We start from the raw sequence: 16,399 nt of genomic DNA, 5'->3' as shown, positions 1-16,399 counted from the left end.
AGTATCACAAGCTGTTGCAGTGGGTCGCAGGAGACACTGTGGACCAGCATGAGTTTGGCCAGGAAAAAAATGGCAGCGAGGATCCCGCTGTATAACTAACTGAGTGATGTACTTGAGGTTTGGGAAACCACTCTTGGGGACTAGAATCAGGGGGACCGGAAAGATATGTCTGGTCCTGTCAGTTTTACCCTGAATCGCACTGAAGGCCAGCCAAACCAAACGGCCGTTTCCCGGAAACCCCCGTAACTCTACCTGTCACCCCTCCTTCTGCCTGTCTACCTCCCAGCTCAGTGTGCATTCCCCACGAAAATCAAACTGCTGACTGTCATACGAGATAGAACTTTATGCATTCCTAAAATAATATTGATTTCCATTTAACATTGAGTCACATCTTTGGTTCACAAGAACAACATCTTCTTAAAAACACTAAACATTTTCATATGGATGATCTTTGCCAGGATCCTTACTAGATCCCAGGGAGGTAGGGAGGAGAGTAGTAACATTACTCCAAAGAAACACAGTAACATTACTTTAAGGGGGATTAAATTGAGGTTCACAGAGGAAAAGGGACCTGGCCAAAGCTTTACATTTTTACAAACAAATGGTCTTTATGGCAGAGAAGTTTAAAAACATCAATAACTTAAAGGAAATATATAATAAATTACTAAATAAAAGTCATTGCCTTCAGAAGGGTGATGAGATTATCTCAGAACGCATCTTAGCGAGGCCAGGCAAAATTAATGAAGCATTCTCAGGCTCAGTTTGGTTTCAAAAAAGTTGAATCTTTATGGCTTTGGAGTTTGGGATTTTTTGTCCAGGTACTTCATGGCATCCTGGACCCACTTATCCTTGGGGTCAGCACAGATCTCCTTGGCCTTTTTGGTCTTAAAGCTGTGGGAAAGAGGAGAAGCAATGAGAAGGACCGTCTTTGAAAACTGCGTCTGTTTAACCCCAACATTTCCAGGACCAGCTGCCACGGGGTGAAGGAACAGGCAGAGGAGGGATGGGATTCTGGGATGAGCTGCTTCTTCTGACAGCTCAGGCAAGCCGTCTTTGCTTTCAACCCGAAGGGACTGGTCTGACCCGAACAAACGTGCAGACAGAGAGCCGAGAGTGGAAATGCCCCGTAGTAAAAGTCCATGAATTGGACGATAGAGGTCAAATTCTCTGAGTCTGCGACTCTAGGTAACTCCGACACAATTCTTGACCTCTTCCCCCTAGAAATGAACTTCAGGGCTGGGAGAGGGTGAGCTTTGTCTACTTACATCACAGCTTTCTGGGGACATCTGCCGTTACTGATTTTTCTGTAACTCTGCAGTTTCTGAAGAGAGATCTTATTGGCCATGTTAAAGCAGCAGGTGATTGGAACAGTACCTGATTTTGGAGGAGAAATTAAAGAAAGAATGAGCCACTGCTTGTATGTTGATATTTTAAAGTATGCCTTTGTAAGGAACGAAGGGAATTTAGAACGAGGCAAGAAAACGTGAGAGAAGGAGGCAGACTTCATTCGCTTTGAGGTTCTGTACTGATGCCCTTGATTTGGAATTCCCAGCCGAACAGCAGGGACCCACCACCACTGGCAGGAGTATAGGAAAGGCTTGGTCAATGCAGTAAACTCTCCCTCTGCTATCACAGAGCTATACAGCTCTGTGATAGTCATAGGACTATTCACCAAATAGTCTCTATTCTCTGCTTCCTGGACACACGGTGGACTTGCACTCTTGGCCACTTTTGGTCAGTTGTAGCCATTAAACAAATGAAAAGCCAACATGACAAGTGCCACTTCTGAGTCAGAGGTAGTAATCTCCAGTGCAAGACACTCGAGAGTTATGTTTCCCTTTGTCAAGGCACCAGCAAAGCTCTCTAGGGCGGCTGCTCCATCAGCCTAGGATCCTGAGCGTAGGAAGCAGAAGTTCTCATCAATACATTATAGATGTTTTAGTATGAGTGAGAAATGAGCCCTTCTGGCTGCAAGTTTCTTATCATTTAGGGGTGTGTATTACCTCAGTATGCATGATCTGATTTGGACTGATATAATATGCAACAAATTTAAATCATCAGATGATGAAAAAATAAGTTATGTTACACACATCTAGTCTTTTTCCCCCCAGAGTCATAATATGTCACCTCAAGAATTCCCTGGAATCTCCTTTCCTGCCTCTAACCCCCATTTCTGAAAGTTGTCTTGCAGTCCAGTAAAATTCTGAGCCTCCAATCAAGCATTTCCTCCCCTGCAGCACTGCCCCAAATGCCCACTGTGCCGCAGCAAGAGAGGGTCTTTCTTTGTGTGCCCCATCCTCGAAACACTGCAAAGGCAGCCCGATCATGGTGTACTCTGTATCAATACCCGTGTCAGACAAGAACGTGGAGACCAGCCTGGGTTTCGAGTTCTGGGTCTTCCACTGATTGTAAGACTGGGCACTTCTTATCCACCCCTGGTGTGATAGTTCTGGAGATAGTCAGCTCTCCCATGGGGAGAGAGGGGGCTCACCTGGCTGGGCGAGCGCCTGGGGGCTGAAGGTGGCCACGGTGAGCAGGAGGCACAGAAGGGCTGCGGAGAGCTTCATGCTGCAGGGTGAGGAGGCAAGCTTCAGCGCGGGAGCTGTGGTGTTTGTGTTCGTCTCAGACTCTCTGCTCCTCTGGCTGCTCTGTCCAGCTTTTAAAGACAGCAGAAAGAGTGGGTGCTTCCAGGGAAGGCTTCGCATTTGCAGGGTCATGCGTAAGTCATCAAGGGAGGTACTACGTTAACAGAACTGCAGGGGGCAAGGTAGGGGGAAAAAAAAAACTTGGCACGTTTTTATCTATCTTGGGGCTCGAAGTGGGGAGGGAAGGGAGCTTGTGAAATGACGGAGCAAGGATAGTAATCTGAGAAGGTCATTCTTCAAACTCTGCTTTTTCTGAAATGAAACATCTGTAGTGGGGGAAGACGCAGGGGGACCAAGGGCAAGAAGAGACGAGCAGTTCCAAGAACCTTCCCGGTTCCCTGTGTTCACAAGGGGGTCTTCAGGATTTGGGAGGCCAGGAAGGGGACCCTGGAACTTCTTTCTGCTAGGCTCCTACCTAGATATGAAGAGGTCTCAGCAGCTCCGAACATTGCCGGCTCTCTGGGAACCCAGAAATGGTAGCACATGAGAACCCGCCCCGTTATTCAATCTAGTGGTCGTAGAACCTTAGTGCCCTGGAATTTTAGCGTTGAAGGACATCCGAACTGGGTAACCCCATTTGATCTTGACTTTCTGTGCAGTTCCCCAAAGCTTTATTGAGAAAGAATTGACAAAGATTGTGCGTATTTAAGGGGTACAGTGCCGTGGTCTGATACACATACACACGTACGTTATGTAATGATTGCTGCAGTCAAGTCCACTCGTGTCCATTCCCTCCATCACCTCACATAGTTATCCCCCCCCCTCTCTCTTTCTCTCTCTCTTTTCTTCTTTGGTGTGGTGAGAACACTTGACTCTTATTCTCTTAGCAAATTTCAAGTATATAATATTGTCACCAAGCATGCAGTACATTATATTCCGAGAACTTAGTCATCCTAAACTGCATCTTCAAGGGAAAAGAGCCACAGCCGCCAGGATCAATTTCAGGTGGAGGACAGTCCTACCCATGTTCATTACCTTAGCCTCTGTACTTATTATAACACTCAAGAAATATGTTTTCTTTAAGTAAATAAAGAGCAAAATTTCTCTTTCACAGGCCATATGTCATGTTTGTACTGTTTAACAGACCCCTCCCCCAGAAACACAAGTTAAAACCACAGTGAGATATCACCCCCACACCTGTTAGAATGGCTACTGTCAGAAGATAAAGCATACTCTATTGGTAGGGCTGTGGGGAAAAGGGAACCCTTGTGCCCTGCGGGTGGGAATGGAAGCTGGTGTGGCTACTATGGAAAACAGTTGGAGGCTCCTGTGCATTTCTAAACTATTTTTTTTCCAGCCTCTGAAAGCTTTTTCCTAAATGGAATCAATAGCAAAAGGCAGTTAATACAGTATTAATGGACAGGGACTGTTTGAAGCGGAGCCAGTGGTCCCCTGTCCCCTCACACTGCAAGGATTCAAGGAACACATTCGGAAAACCAGTGACTTAGTTCACACTCACTCCCTGAGCACACGTGGTAGACGAGATGCTCGATGGCTAAAAACAGCAAAGAGAAAGAGAAGAGAAGAAGAATAAAAATCACATGTGTCCTCTGTGAACAATACTAGGACCACTCATAGGAGAAGGTACAAAGGGAGGCAGTGTTTACTGGGATCTTTAACGAGGTCTTTAATTAAAGTCTTGAACAGGGTCACTGTGGTGAGTTGAAGATTAGCAGGGAGGCACAGCAAGGTTGTCTCCTGGCTTTTCCTGCACGCTCGCCTATCAAATTGATTGATTGGTACAAGTTGCCCAGGAAAGTGTGTGGAGAGAGACTCTGAGGCATTCATTGCCTAGGGCTAGGGGGCTAACCTGAGGTCTCAGTCTCATCTGACTGCACATGTCCATTTTGGGCACAGGATAAAGGCGTTCTTGCTGGCTTACATGGTCTCCAAGCTATCATCTAAAATAATTGGTCTACTATTACATATAAAAGGGGACAAACAGAGACAAGAAAACCTGGACTTTTCTTGTTTTTTTCCTGTTCATCGCCAGGTGAGGGGGTCTAGTGTGAACTTGGGAGTCAAGCTCCTGAATTCAAATGATGGTTCTGTCATATCACGGACAACTTCGTGATCACACTCTGTCAAGTTAAGATGGGAAAGTTAGTCTACCTTGGAAGATCACTGTGTGAATTAAATTAGTTAATATCTATCTATCTATCTATCTATCTATCTATCTATCTATCTATCTATCTATCTATCGTCTCTATAATATAAGGTGCTCAGAAGAGCGACCAGATCACTGTAGACACTCAGTCAGTGGAAGTTTATACTGATTAGGAGATGAGACAGGTTTGATGGACGAGGGGGCCCTGGAAGAGGACTCTGGTCTGGCCACAGGGCTTCCTCTGTATCTTCTCCCCAATTTTCCCTTTACTTCCAAATAAAGACATGTGTACCCTAGGGATGGTGTTCAGGAATGTTTGAGTTGCACATGTGGGAGATGTGAAGTCCCAGAAATTGTGCCAATACGAGTTTGGAATGTTTTTGACCTTGGACATGTTGGGCTGACATTACTGGGAGATTACGTTCCCTTAGTAGAAATAATTTCTTAACTCCACTGGGTGGAGTGATGCCCCATTTTTTAGTTTTCTTCCCAGGGCTTTGGAGCAATCTAAATGATAAGAAAAACTTCAGTGGGAATAAACTAAATCCTTAGCCATCCAAGTTCAGCAGCTGTTGCCTCCTACTCTGACTGTGTCTAACACTCAGAGACAGCTCCACTGTCTCTCCTCCTCAGAATCCTCTTCCTCAGCAGTGACCTGGGCTAGATCCAGCACTGGGGTTCAGCTGGTTCTCACCATTTTGTCAGAACCAATACCTCATTTTTTTTTGTTGTTGCGTTCGGCGAACCAGTTGTTAAAATGGCACTTGTAATCAGGGCTCTCTCTAAGGCAGGCACCTGGGCAGCAGCCTCCCAATGTGGAAATCACAAATTTACATTCCTTACTCTTTTTAAACATTCATCTGCACAACAATGTATTCTAAGCACTGATAGTAATGTTCATTCCATCCGCAGGTGAAAAAAATTGCAAGTGAGGATGCCAATCAAGAAACAGTATGAGAATATCTTTTTTTTTTTTTTTTACAGAGACAGAGAGAGAGTCAGAGAGAGGAATAGGTGGGGACAGACAGACAGGAACGGAGAGAGATGAGAAGCATCAATTATTAGTTTTTTGTTGTGACACCTTAGTTGTTCATTGATTGCTTTTTCATCTGTGCCTTGACCGTGGGGCTACAGCAGACCAAGTAACCCCTTGCTCGAGCCAGCGACCTTGGGTCCAAGCTGGTGAGCCTTGCTCAAACCAGATGAGCCCACGCTCAAGCTGGAGACCTCAGGGTCTTGAACCTGGGTCCTTCCGCATCCCAGTCTGACGCTCTTATCCATTGCGCCACCGCCTGGTCAGTATGGAAATATCTCAAATAATAGTTTTATTGCTTTTTGTCAGGTATTATTTAATATTTTTCATTAATATTTTAAAACTTTTTTATAACATAATCTAGTTTTATGTACTTCTTATTGTTCTTATTTAAGAATTAAATGCATGAAATAATAAACTATCTTTCGGTATATCATTTTTTTATACTTAAAATGTTCATGAGGACAGAGAACTGGTTGTTAAATTATTTGAATCCCACCACTGGCTAGATCCACCACTCACCTATGGTCTGGTGCCCAGAAAATGTGGGACCTGGACCCGGAGTGACTGTGAGTGATGGGCAGGCGATAGGTCCCCTGCTATGAGAGCAGAATCTGAGTTTCCTAAGTGTTTTCCAGGGACTGATCAATGAACAGTGGACAAGGATCCCGGGAATCAGGACTCCTAGATTTGTTCTGCAGGTCTACTCCAGAGTTTCCTCATGAGGCTCCGTTTCACATAGATGAGAGGTTAGCATTCATTTTATACCAGCTCTCTCTTAAAACAAACAAACAAAAAATAAACAAAGACTAAGGACCTGAGACTTGGGGCCAGCAACAAAATCCCTAAGACAATGTGTGTTTTAGGTGAGCTGATTCTAGAACTTCTGTCTCTTGACTCCCTATCTAGTGAAACCTTTATTGTATTGTAGTCCTTGGACTTAGTTTTCCCTTCTGCAGAATAGGACCAATTAGAGGCTACGATCTCTTTTTCTCGAGGGTCACTAATACCATGACTGTAGCTTCTTGTGATTTTTGGAGGAAAATTATCCCAAAATATTTGTTAGTATAAAAATTCTAACAATGTATCTAAGAAACAGCAAGTTCTCAATAAGAATGTTAACTTAGGCAAGCCTCCATATTATTGCGTTTTCCATGTGTTGACTTATTTAATCCTCCCAACAGACTGATGAAGTGGGTATTCTAATTGAGTTCATTTAAAAAATGAGAAGACAAAGGCTTAGGGAAGTTAAATGACTTCCTATCTGTGAAACTCTTTATAGAAGTGAAGGCTGCTTCTCAGAGTTGCCGTGAGAGAAACCAAAGCTCTTTTCCATAAAATATTTCCATAAATAAATAGTTATAGAAATAAAATATTCACATAGAAGAGTCTCACTGTTGGTTACATTATTGCATTAAATCCTCCTGGGGTGATCAACTTGATTGGTTTGTATAGAGGTGAAAACTGAGACACAGATTGCTGAAACATTTCCCTGAACCAATTGGTCACAGTAATGCATAGCCTACGCATCAACAATAACAACTTCAAAAAATCTCAGGACTCATTCCCACAGATTCTTATTTTTTGTTTATTTTATGGTCTCATATTGGTCAGGCAGCTTGCCGAAGGTACTCTCTGGGGAAGAGTGACTCAGAGATCCAGGATAGTTGTAAATTACAGCTGCCATCTGAAACAGGTGGCCTCCTTGTTCCCAGAGGCAGGGGGGAGAGAGGATGGAAGATCGCGTAGGATGTTTTAAAGAAGCAGTCTTAGAAGCAGCTTGTATCAATTCTTTCTACATCCTGTTGGACTTAACTCACCGTATGACTCTTGTCTAAGTGCAAAGGAGGCTGAGAAATGAAGAGGAGTACACGAGTATGCGGCGAGGGCTAATTCTTTCCATCAGTCTGCCTTTGCTCACTTCTCAGGAGAGGTTAACACAATGAACCCATCTCTGAAAATAGTCCTATGGAGTCATTGCATCAAACTGCATGACCAGGACCTCGGGATGGCAGGTGGTTTTCTCTGTCAGGTGAGGACATGGATCTACTTTGCCAAATGACCCATGAACTAAAAAGACAAGTTATTTGCCCCTTGCCCATTTTTTTTTAAGTTTGGAAAAGACAAGAGTGCATGCAATCAACATTTTATGGATGGAGGGGAGGATGGTGGACCCCAGTCCCAGTGGCCAATGCTCTGCTGCCACCTGCAGTCCTTGGGCAGATATCACCCACATCCCTGACCCTTGATGAGGCTCAATTCTGCAATCTAGGGAAGTTCTTTTATCTTTGTTTAAGCCTTGTGAGGTCTCTCCTGTTACATTAGTCACCTTGGCCACTTCTCACGTGGGGGTGGAAGAGATACATGTTCTGCCAAGGGTTCTGCAACCTTTGAAGACTGCTTGCTACCCTATAGTCCTTAGAGTTGGTTTTCGTTTTGAACGGTCAGTGGCTCTTTTTGTTTTCCCGTTCAGGCTCATTCATGGTTTTACTGGCAATATACTGTGATTCTCTTAACAGCAGGTTTCTCCTCTCTTTCTACCCAGTCAATTCCATGCGCCAGCAGCCACAGCCCAAGTTTCTTAATAGATATAATTTTCTCGCTTCTCTCTTTCTCTCTCTCTCCTTCCCTCTCTCTTTTCTCTCTTTCTTTCCTTTCTCCCTGCTTCCCTCCTTCCCTCCCTCCTTTTGAAATGGCAAAGTTAAAACTTCAATCTTATTTTTGCCCTGTCATTTCATCTAATGGAATTATTTTCTGAGTGCTTACTATTGAAATCTTTTGACTTATTTTTTTTCCCCTTTAAATTATCTTCTCTGAAAGTTTGGGATCTAGAAACAGATGGCTTTTACAACAATGTAAGGCCCTGAATTTATGGATTTTATTCCATTTCATTTCTGGTTCAAAACCAATCACTTTTTTTCCCTGAAATTATCTGTTTCTTGCAATAGCTTAACAAACGCAGGCAAAAACAACCACCATGGTACTAATACAGACTTTGCAAACTTCTCAGAGGAGCTACAATTTCAGCAGACAGGACCTGGAGAGCTTTGACACTTGGTAACATAAATCGCCATCTCTTTGACTCCAGATATTAGCTTCCTTACTACCTGCTGCTGAATGTCTCTGGTCAATGCTACATATTTTAGGGTTTTTTAAAATTAATTTTAATGGGGTGACATTGATAAATCAGGGTACATATGTTCAGAAAAAACATCTCTAGGTTATTTTGACATTTGATTATGCTGCATTCCCATCACCCTAAGTCCAATTGTCTTCCGTCACCTTCTAACTGGTTTTCTTTGTGCCCCTCCCCTCCCCCAACCCCCTCCCTCTTCTCCCCCCCACCCTGTAACCCCTACACTCTTGTCCATGTCTCTGAGTCTCATTTTTATGTCCCACCTATGTATGGAATCATATAGTTCTTAGTTTTTTCTGATTTACTTATTTCGCTCAGTATAATGTTATCAAGGTCCATCCATGTTGTTGTAAATGATCCGATGTCATCATTTCTTATGGCTGAGTAGTATTCCATAGTATATATATACCAAAGCTTTTTAATTCACTCGTCCACTGACGGACACTTGGGCTGTTTCCAGCTCTTCGTTATTGTGAACAATGCTGCCATAAACATGGGGGTGCATTTCTCCTTTTCAAACAGTGCTATGGTGTTCTTGGGGTATATTCCTAAAAGTGGTATAACTGGGTCAAAAGGCAGTTCAATTTTTAATTTCTTGAGGAATCTCCATACTTTTTTCCACAGAGGCTGCACCAGTCTGCATTCCCACCAGCAGTGCAGGAGGGTTCCCTTTTCTCCACATCCTCGCCAGCACTTATTCTGTGTTGTTTTGTTGATGAGTGCCCTTCTGACTGGTGTGAGGTGATATCTCATTGTGGTTTTAATTTGCATTTCTCTAATGATTAGTGATGTTGAGCATTTTTTCATATGCCTATTGGCCATCTGTATGTCCTCTTTGGAGAAATGTCTATTCATTTCTTTTGCCCATTTTTTGATTGGATTGTCTTCCTGGTATTGAGTTTTACAAGTTCTTTATAAATTTTTAGGTTTTTAATGGCAACACATGGTTGTGGTACCAACTCTTCTATGAATCAAGCTTAAGCTAGGCTCCAAATTTTAATGGCTTAACACAACAAAGAATTATTCTCCCATATGTCACAGGTCAGGGTAGGCAAGGTGGCTCTCCTCCAAGCCTGGTGACTTAGGGACACGGGCTTCCTTGAGCTGGAAACTGAGCTCAATGGAGTACACTGCCGCCAAGGTCAGCATGACAGAGGAAGATGGTGCTGGAGTGTGGGCTGTTTATAGGAACCAGGTCCAGAAGTGTCTGACATGATTTTAACCCTCGCACGACTGGTTAGAGTTCAGGTGCATGGCCTCCTACCCATGGCTGGAACAGGTAGAAGAGCACAAGAATGCGTGGTGGGCGTTTGCAGCCTCTGCTACTTCAAGACTAGGTCACATCCAACCTCCACGTCTCAGAAGTGGAAAAGTTCAAATAAAAGGCACAGGTCAAGCCCAGAGATGACATTAATCTGAAAGAGAGAATATCAGGGAATCTCAAAATATATCCCATCCCTAGTCCACAGACAGGGCTATGAACTTGTTAAAAACTAGCTAACATATTGCATCAAAATCTTTGGTGATAGTACCTGGAAATCTGTGTTTTTATTAGTGTCTGAGTGAATGTTGATGCCAATATGAGAGTCATTGGTCTATTGTACATCTCTATTGGTGGGGTCCCAGTCAAAAAAAGCAACCAAGCAACTGGCCCAAATTTGCTAAGTCACATCAGTGGTATAACCAGTCTAATTTTGAATGCCATTAAACTTCTGTTTAATGCCATATCAGCTTCTGTTGCTGTTTTGGGATTTCTGTCTAACTCTCTGAGCCAAAAGGGATCAAGGGACCCAAGCCTACATAAGAACAAGGGAGTTTAGAATTCTTTGAAACTGAAAAGATATGGCTTGACGGAGTGTCAGCAGATTCTGTTTGGGCTTGGGCATGGGCATGTGGAGTCCATCTTTCCATGCCTGTCCTACTACCTGATACTCTGCTTAATATTTGCCTTTACCAGAGGGTTTGCTGAGATTGCCAGTTCGAAACCCTGGCTTCCCTGGCCAAGGCACATATGGGAGTTGATGCTTCCTGCTCCTCCCCCCTTTCTCTCTCTCTCTCTCACTCTTTCTCCTCTCTCTCCTCTCTAAAATGAATAAATAAATAAAAAGCCTAATGTCCGGGGCCAGAGAGCTTGCTGCATCTCATCACACTGAAGCATCTCTCTGTTTCCCCTTCCACCCATGGTTGGCCGCCTTTTCTCCCCTGGAAGTTGAGATTACACTGCATACTGTTGTTTGGGGAGGGGACTGGAGGAGAGACAGAAAGGGCTGCTGGCCCTGGTCTGAGCATCAACAATGGCAGCAAATTGTCATCACTGTGTTGTTAGATTGCCACTCAGGTGTCTAATTTCTCCCGACACCTCGAGATGGTTACAGGGGCTTTGATGCAAATCCTCTTTCTCCAAGAAGCTTAGCCCCGAAGTTGTTGGGGGTTTGTCAGTATCCTGCCTTGGCTTTAGGATCCTCCTCCTCCTCGCTGTTCCTCAAGATAGAAAATTTTAAGACAGATGGTTTCCAGATGTAGAGGAGAAACTTACAAAGGCATTTGTCCCTCTCCTCCTTGATTTCTCAATGCACGTGTCATTTGAGTCATTGTGGATTCAAGAATTCATTAGAAAGGGGAAAACCAGCCAGCCACAAGTCTGATGTAATAGATTGGGGGGGGGGAGACTGTTGGATAAGGTACAGGATGGTGAAAAAAAGTCCTAAATTACCTGACTCCCCTGACTTTCCGGCAAGCCCAAGACCTGTCATCCACTCACCCCTCCAGAACATCCTTTAAAAACCATCAAAGTCAGGTTTTATCTGAAAATATGCTATGTGACAATTCAAGAATCAGACACATAAAAACATTCAATTCTACAATACTCTTATGGTTGAATTGGGGCATTACCTCTTAAAAATAAAAATAAAAAATGCATTGGTTTTTGAAAGAACCTTCCGAATCCCACAGTGAGAGAGAGAGGAGAGGAATATCCCACCGTTTTGAGGGAACTGACGTGATGGGATGTGCCCAACCAAGAGTTCACATTTAAAACCCACCCAAATCCGGGGCACACTTCAATAAAATATTAACAACTTTTTAAAAGATAAAGTGTTTCTGAAGAAAAACTATGATTCTTATTATTGTACAAAGTTCATATTCCTTAGAATGATAATAAAATATTGTCAGGCTGCATCTTGGAAAGGATAAGGAATGTAACTTTTTTCTCAGGCAAGGGCTGGGCTTTGCTGTCAGGGTGTGTGCGGAAGGTTGTGGAGTTGTGGTTTTCTCGACTGGGTTCCCTGTGGACTCCTGGACCCATTTCTGCGTGGGGTCAGCACCAATCTTCTTAGCCAGTTTGGTCTTGAAGTTGTGGAGAAGAGAGGGCACAGGAAGTTGGAGTGTCTTGGGAATCAAACTTAAGGATTGAATCCTACAGGAAACCTGCCTGGCCCATTAGCAAGGGTGACAGGGCTGCCCCGGGAGGGAAGAGGAAGAAGGGACCTCAAGGAAGCAGGGGAACAGCTGCTTTTGCTGGCCCATGGGAAGCCATCTTGCTCCTGGATGAAGGAACTGAGATCTGAACCAATGGCTGGACAGGAAGCTGGGGTTGGGAAATCTTTGTTTTCGGGAATTCAGTTTTCTCATTGGAACATTCCTGGAATTGGGATCAGAGATAGTCTAAGCATTTGAAGGTTTAACTCCAACTCAGTCTAGTAATAACCTTTTCCACTCCCTGGGGGAAATGCTCAGACCGGGGTTAAGTGCAAGCGGTCATGGCCCATTCACATCACAGCCTCCTGGGGACGTGGACTGCTGTGATCCTTCTGTAGTCTCCAGCCTTCGGGGAGGGGGTCGTCTCTCTGGTGAATCTATAGCAACGAGTGGCTGGCGTATTAACCCCATCTGCAATAAAACAATAACAACATGAAGGGCATTTTAAGGTTTGTGTTGGGAATATCTATTTCATAAAGTAGGAAACAGAAATAAGGGGTCAAAAGGGAGGGAAACTGCCCACTCCAAGTGTGTCTGTCCTTTGAAACATTCCTTAAGCTCCGGGGCTCACAGGTATGGTCTGTAAAATGTGAGGGCACCGTCACTAACTGAGAGGAGAAGAGGAATTGATGACAATTCTGGGTGTTGCTAAGAGGGGCTAATAGAATACTTCAACTCCTTAGGGAAAGGGGATCCCGGCTATGGGTCCCACTTTAGGCTCCAAGTAATCTATGCCTGGTGGTGAGTTACCCGCCGCCTCTGCAGAGCCAGGTCTCTGGGAGCTGGGCTGAATGAACCATAGCCCAGATTCTGGGTCTCCTTCTCTCCCCTCCACTGTACCTGGAAATACCCCGTGCTCCCCCCACCAAAAACTTCCTCTCTTTGATCCCCCAGCCCGCAAACAGGGCTGAAAGGAGCTGAGGCAGTAACTGCACGGAGAGGTGTTTCCAGAGCTGGAGTTCTGGAAGGAGCTGGATGTGGGGCCCCAGCTGGATGCCTCCCCCTGGCTCTGCCTCACTCCTCACACCCTTCTGAGTTTCCTGAACTTGTAAACGCAGTTGCTAAAGTGAGGCTGTGAGTACCCCTTCTGTTCTAATAGCTCATGATCACCCAGAGATGCGGTGATGTGCTTCAAAGAGAAGGAGGGAGGGGGCTCACCTGGCTGACTGAGAACCTCTTAGTAATATGTTTTTTTTTTGAATATGTCTTCTTGGACAAGGGAAACAATAGAAAAAAATCAACAAATGGAACTACATCAAACTAAAAAGTTTTTTTCGCAGTGGAAAAAATTATCAACAAAACTAAAAAGCAACCAACTGAATGTGAGAAGATATTCACCAACAATATATTTATAAGAAGTTAATATCCAAAATTCATAAGGAACTCATAGAACTCAATTCCAATAATAACAATAATAATAGTACTAATAATCCCATTAATAAATGGGCAGAGGACCTGAATAAACATTTCTCTAAGGAAGATATATAGATGGCGAATAGACATATGAAATGTTGTTCAACATTACTCATAATCAGAGAAATGCAAACTAAAGCCACAATGAGATATCACCTTGTACCTGTCGGAATGATTGTCATCAATAAATCAACAAACAAGTGTTGGTGAGGATGTGGAGAAAAGGGAACCCTCCTGCACTGATGGTGTATAATAATGTATGTAAGTTGGTGCAGCTACTATGGAAAAAGTATAAGAGTTCCTCAAAAAATAAAAATAGAACTATCCCATGACTCAGCAGTTTCACTTCTGGGTATTTATGTGAAGAATCCAAAACAGTAATTTGAAAAGATATGAGCACCCCTATGTTCATTGCAGCAGTACTTACAATAATAGCCAGGATATGGAAACAACCTAAGTGTCTATTGATAGGTGAACGGATAAAGAAGATGTGGTACATATATACAATAGAATATTACTCCACCAATAAAAAAAGAGTGAAATTTTGACATTTGTGACAACATGGGTGAACCTAGAGGGTATTATGCTAAGTGAAATAAGTCAGACAGAAAAAGACAAGCACTATATGTTTTTTGACTTATATATGGAATGTATAAAACAAAATAAACAAAACAGAAACAAACTCATAGATACAGAGAACAAACTGATTGTTGCCAGGCAGGAGGGGGTTTGAGGGGCTGGGTAAAAAAGGTGAAAAGATTAAGAAGTGCAGATCACTAGTTATAAAAACAGTCACAAGGTTGTAAAGCACAGTATGAGGAACCTTGTCAACAATGTAACTATGTATGGTATCAAATGGGTACTAATTGGGGTGAGCACTTCACAGGTTGTTTAAAAGTCTAATCACTATGTTGTACACTTGAAACTAATATAATATTATGTGTCAACTGTAATTGAAATATAAGATTATTTTTAATGTACTTTTTACCATAGGAACACTCAGCTTTTTTTCTCTATGGAACACTCTGAATATTGCCTAGTTGTGTTTCTGGTTTGTAGACAAATCCTAAGGGGCTTGAATAAATCATTGTCATTTATTCCTAGGAAAGCCTCCAGACTCGCTTTAAGCTCATTTGACAGGTTTGATGAACAGCCACCTAAGGCCTCTTCACACCCATGACTAGCTGACCCATGATGGGCATGGGTGCAGGAGAGGAAATTTCTTCAGTGGGTGGGAGCATTATATATACAATCTTGACCACTGACTTGGAAACAATTCTAGGCATTTATTCTGACTTTAGCTTCACATCAAGTTTATTTTCACCTCTGTGACTTCGCTCATGCGACTCTATTAGCTCCTTCAGATTCCCATTACTCCTCGTTACAGAAATTGGTAAAGATTCAATCTATACTCTCCCTCCTTATCCGCGGAGTCTTCTCAGATCGCTTTGATGTAACTCATCATAACCGCTTATTTCTAACTCAGTATGTGTATTCCATCCACTGGTGTTTCAAAGAAACAGAACTTTCTCTGTTTTTTTTCTGGTCTAGGAGAGAGTTAACTGTAATGTAAGGGCTTATTTCTGGGCTCTCGATTCTATTCTATTGGTCTATGTGTCTCTTTTTAATTATTATAGCTTTGTAATATTGCTTGAAATCAGGAAGTATGATTTGTACTTCTTTCTCAGGACTGCTTTAAGTATTTGAGATTTTTGAGTTTCCATATGGATTTTAGGATTTACCTTATTTCTGTGAAAAATGCCATTGTAATTTTGATGGGGATTTTATTGACTGTAGATGGCCTTGGATTAATATGGGCATTTTAATAATATATATTAATTTTTCTATCCACAAACACAAGATATCTTTCCATATATAGTTAAATTATTTTCATCAAAATCTTATAGTTTTCACTGTACAGATTTTTTATCTTCTTGGTTAAATTTATTCCTAGATATTTTATTGTTTTTGATGCTATTTTGAAAGGGTTTGTTTTCTTCATTTTTTCCCAGAGATTTTGTTATTATTGTCTAGAAACACTACTGATTCTTATATGTTTATTTTGTATCTTGCAGCTTTACTGAATTTGTTGATTATTTCTAACAACTTTTGGTGGAGTCTTTTTTATATATAAGATTACTATATTATCTGCAAACAGAGAAAATTTTACTTCTTCCTTTCTGATTTAGTGCCATTTGTTTATTTTTCTCTCCTGATTTCTCTGGCTAGGACTCCTAGTATGAATGTTTGATAGAAAGGGTGAGAGTAGGCACCTCTATCTTGTTCCTAATCTTAGAGAAACATTTTCTAACTTTTGAGTTGATGTCAGCTGTGGGCTTGTCATATATGGCTTCTGTTATGTTGAGATACATTTCTTCCATATTTAAGTTGTCAAAAATTTTTATAAGAAAAAGATTTTGTATTTTGTCAAATGCTTTTTTTTTAAATTATTAAGAGAATCATATGATTTTTATCTCTTTTTATTAATGTGATTATCATGTTTATTGATTTGTTTATGCTAAACCAGTCTTGGACCCCAGAGATAAATCCCACTTGATTATGATATATGACCCTTTTAATAGCTGTTG

The 16,399-nt window shown here is 42.3% G+C and overlaps 1 protein-coding gene across 1 annotated transcript; it reads right to left on the bottom strand.

Annotated features, from left to right (window-relative positions):
* Positions 1–336: 336 nt before the first annotated feature.
* Positions 337–2,672, bottom strand: LOC136323538 (eotaxin-like). The gene is made up of 3 exons (XM_066255377.1): positions 2,492–2,672; positions 1,266–1,374; positions 337–891 (listed from the first exon to the last, which is right to left on the bottom strand). Exons 1-3 carry the CDS (start codon positions 2,565–2,567, stop codon positions 786–788), a joined length of 291 nt encoding a protein of 96 aa, XP_066111474.1. The 5' UTR covers positions 2,568–2,672; the 3' UTR covers positions 337–785.
* Between the last annotated feature and the right edge of the window lie 13,727 nt (positions 2,673–16,399).

Source organism: Saccopteryx bilineata, chromosome 2 (genome assembly GCF_036850765.1).
Source record: "Saccopteryx bilineata isolate mSacBil1 chromosome 2, mSacBil1_pri_phased_curated, whole genome shotgun sequence".
NCBI lineage: Eukaryota > Metazoa > Chordata > Mammalia > Chiroptera > Emballonuridae > Saccopteryx > Saccopteryx bilineata.
Note: the sequence above shows the minus strand (reverse complement) of the source record. Positions and strands in the feature narration are given on the sequence as shown.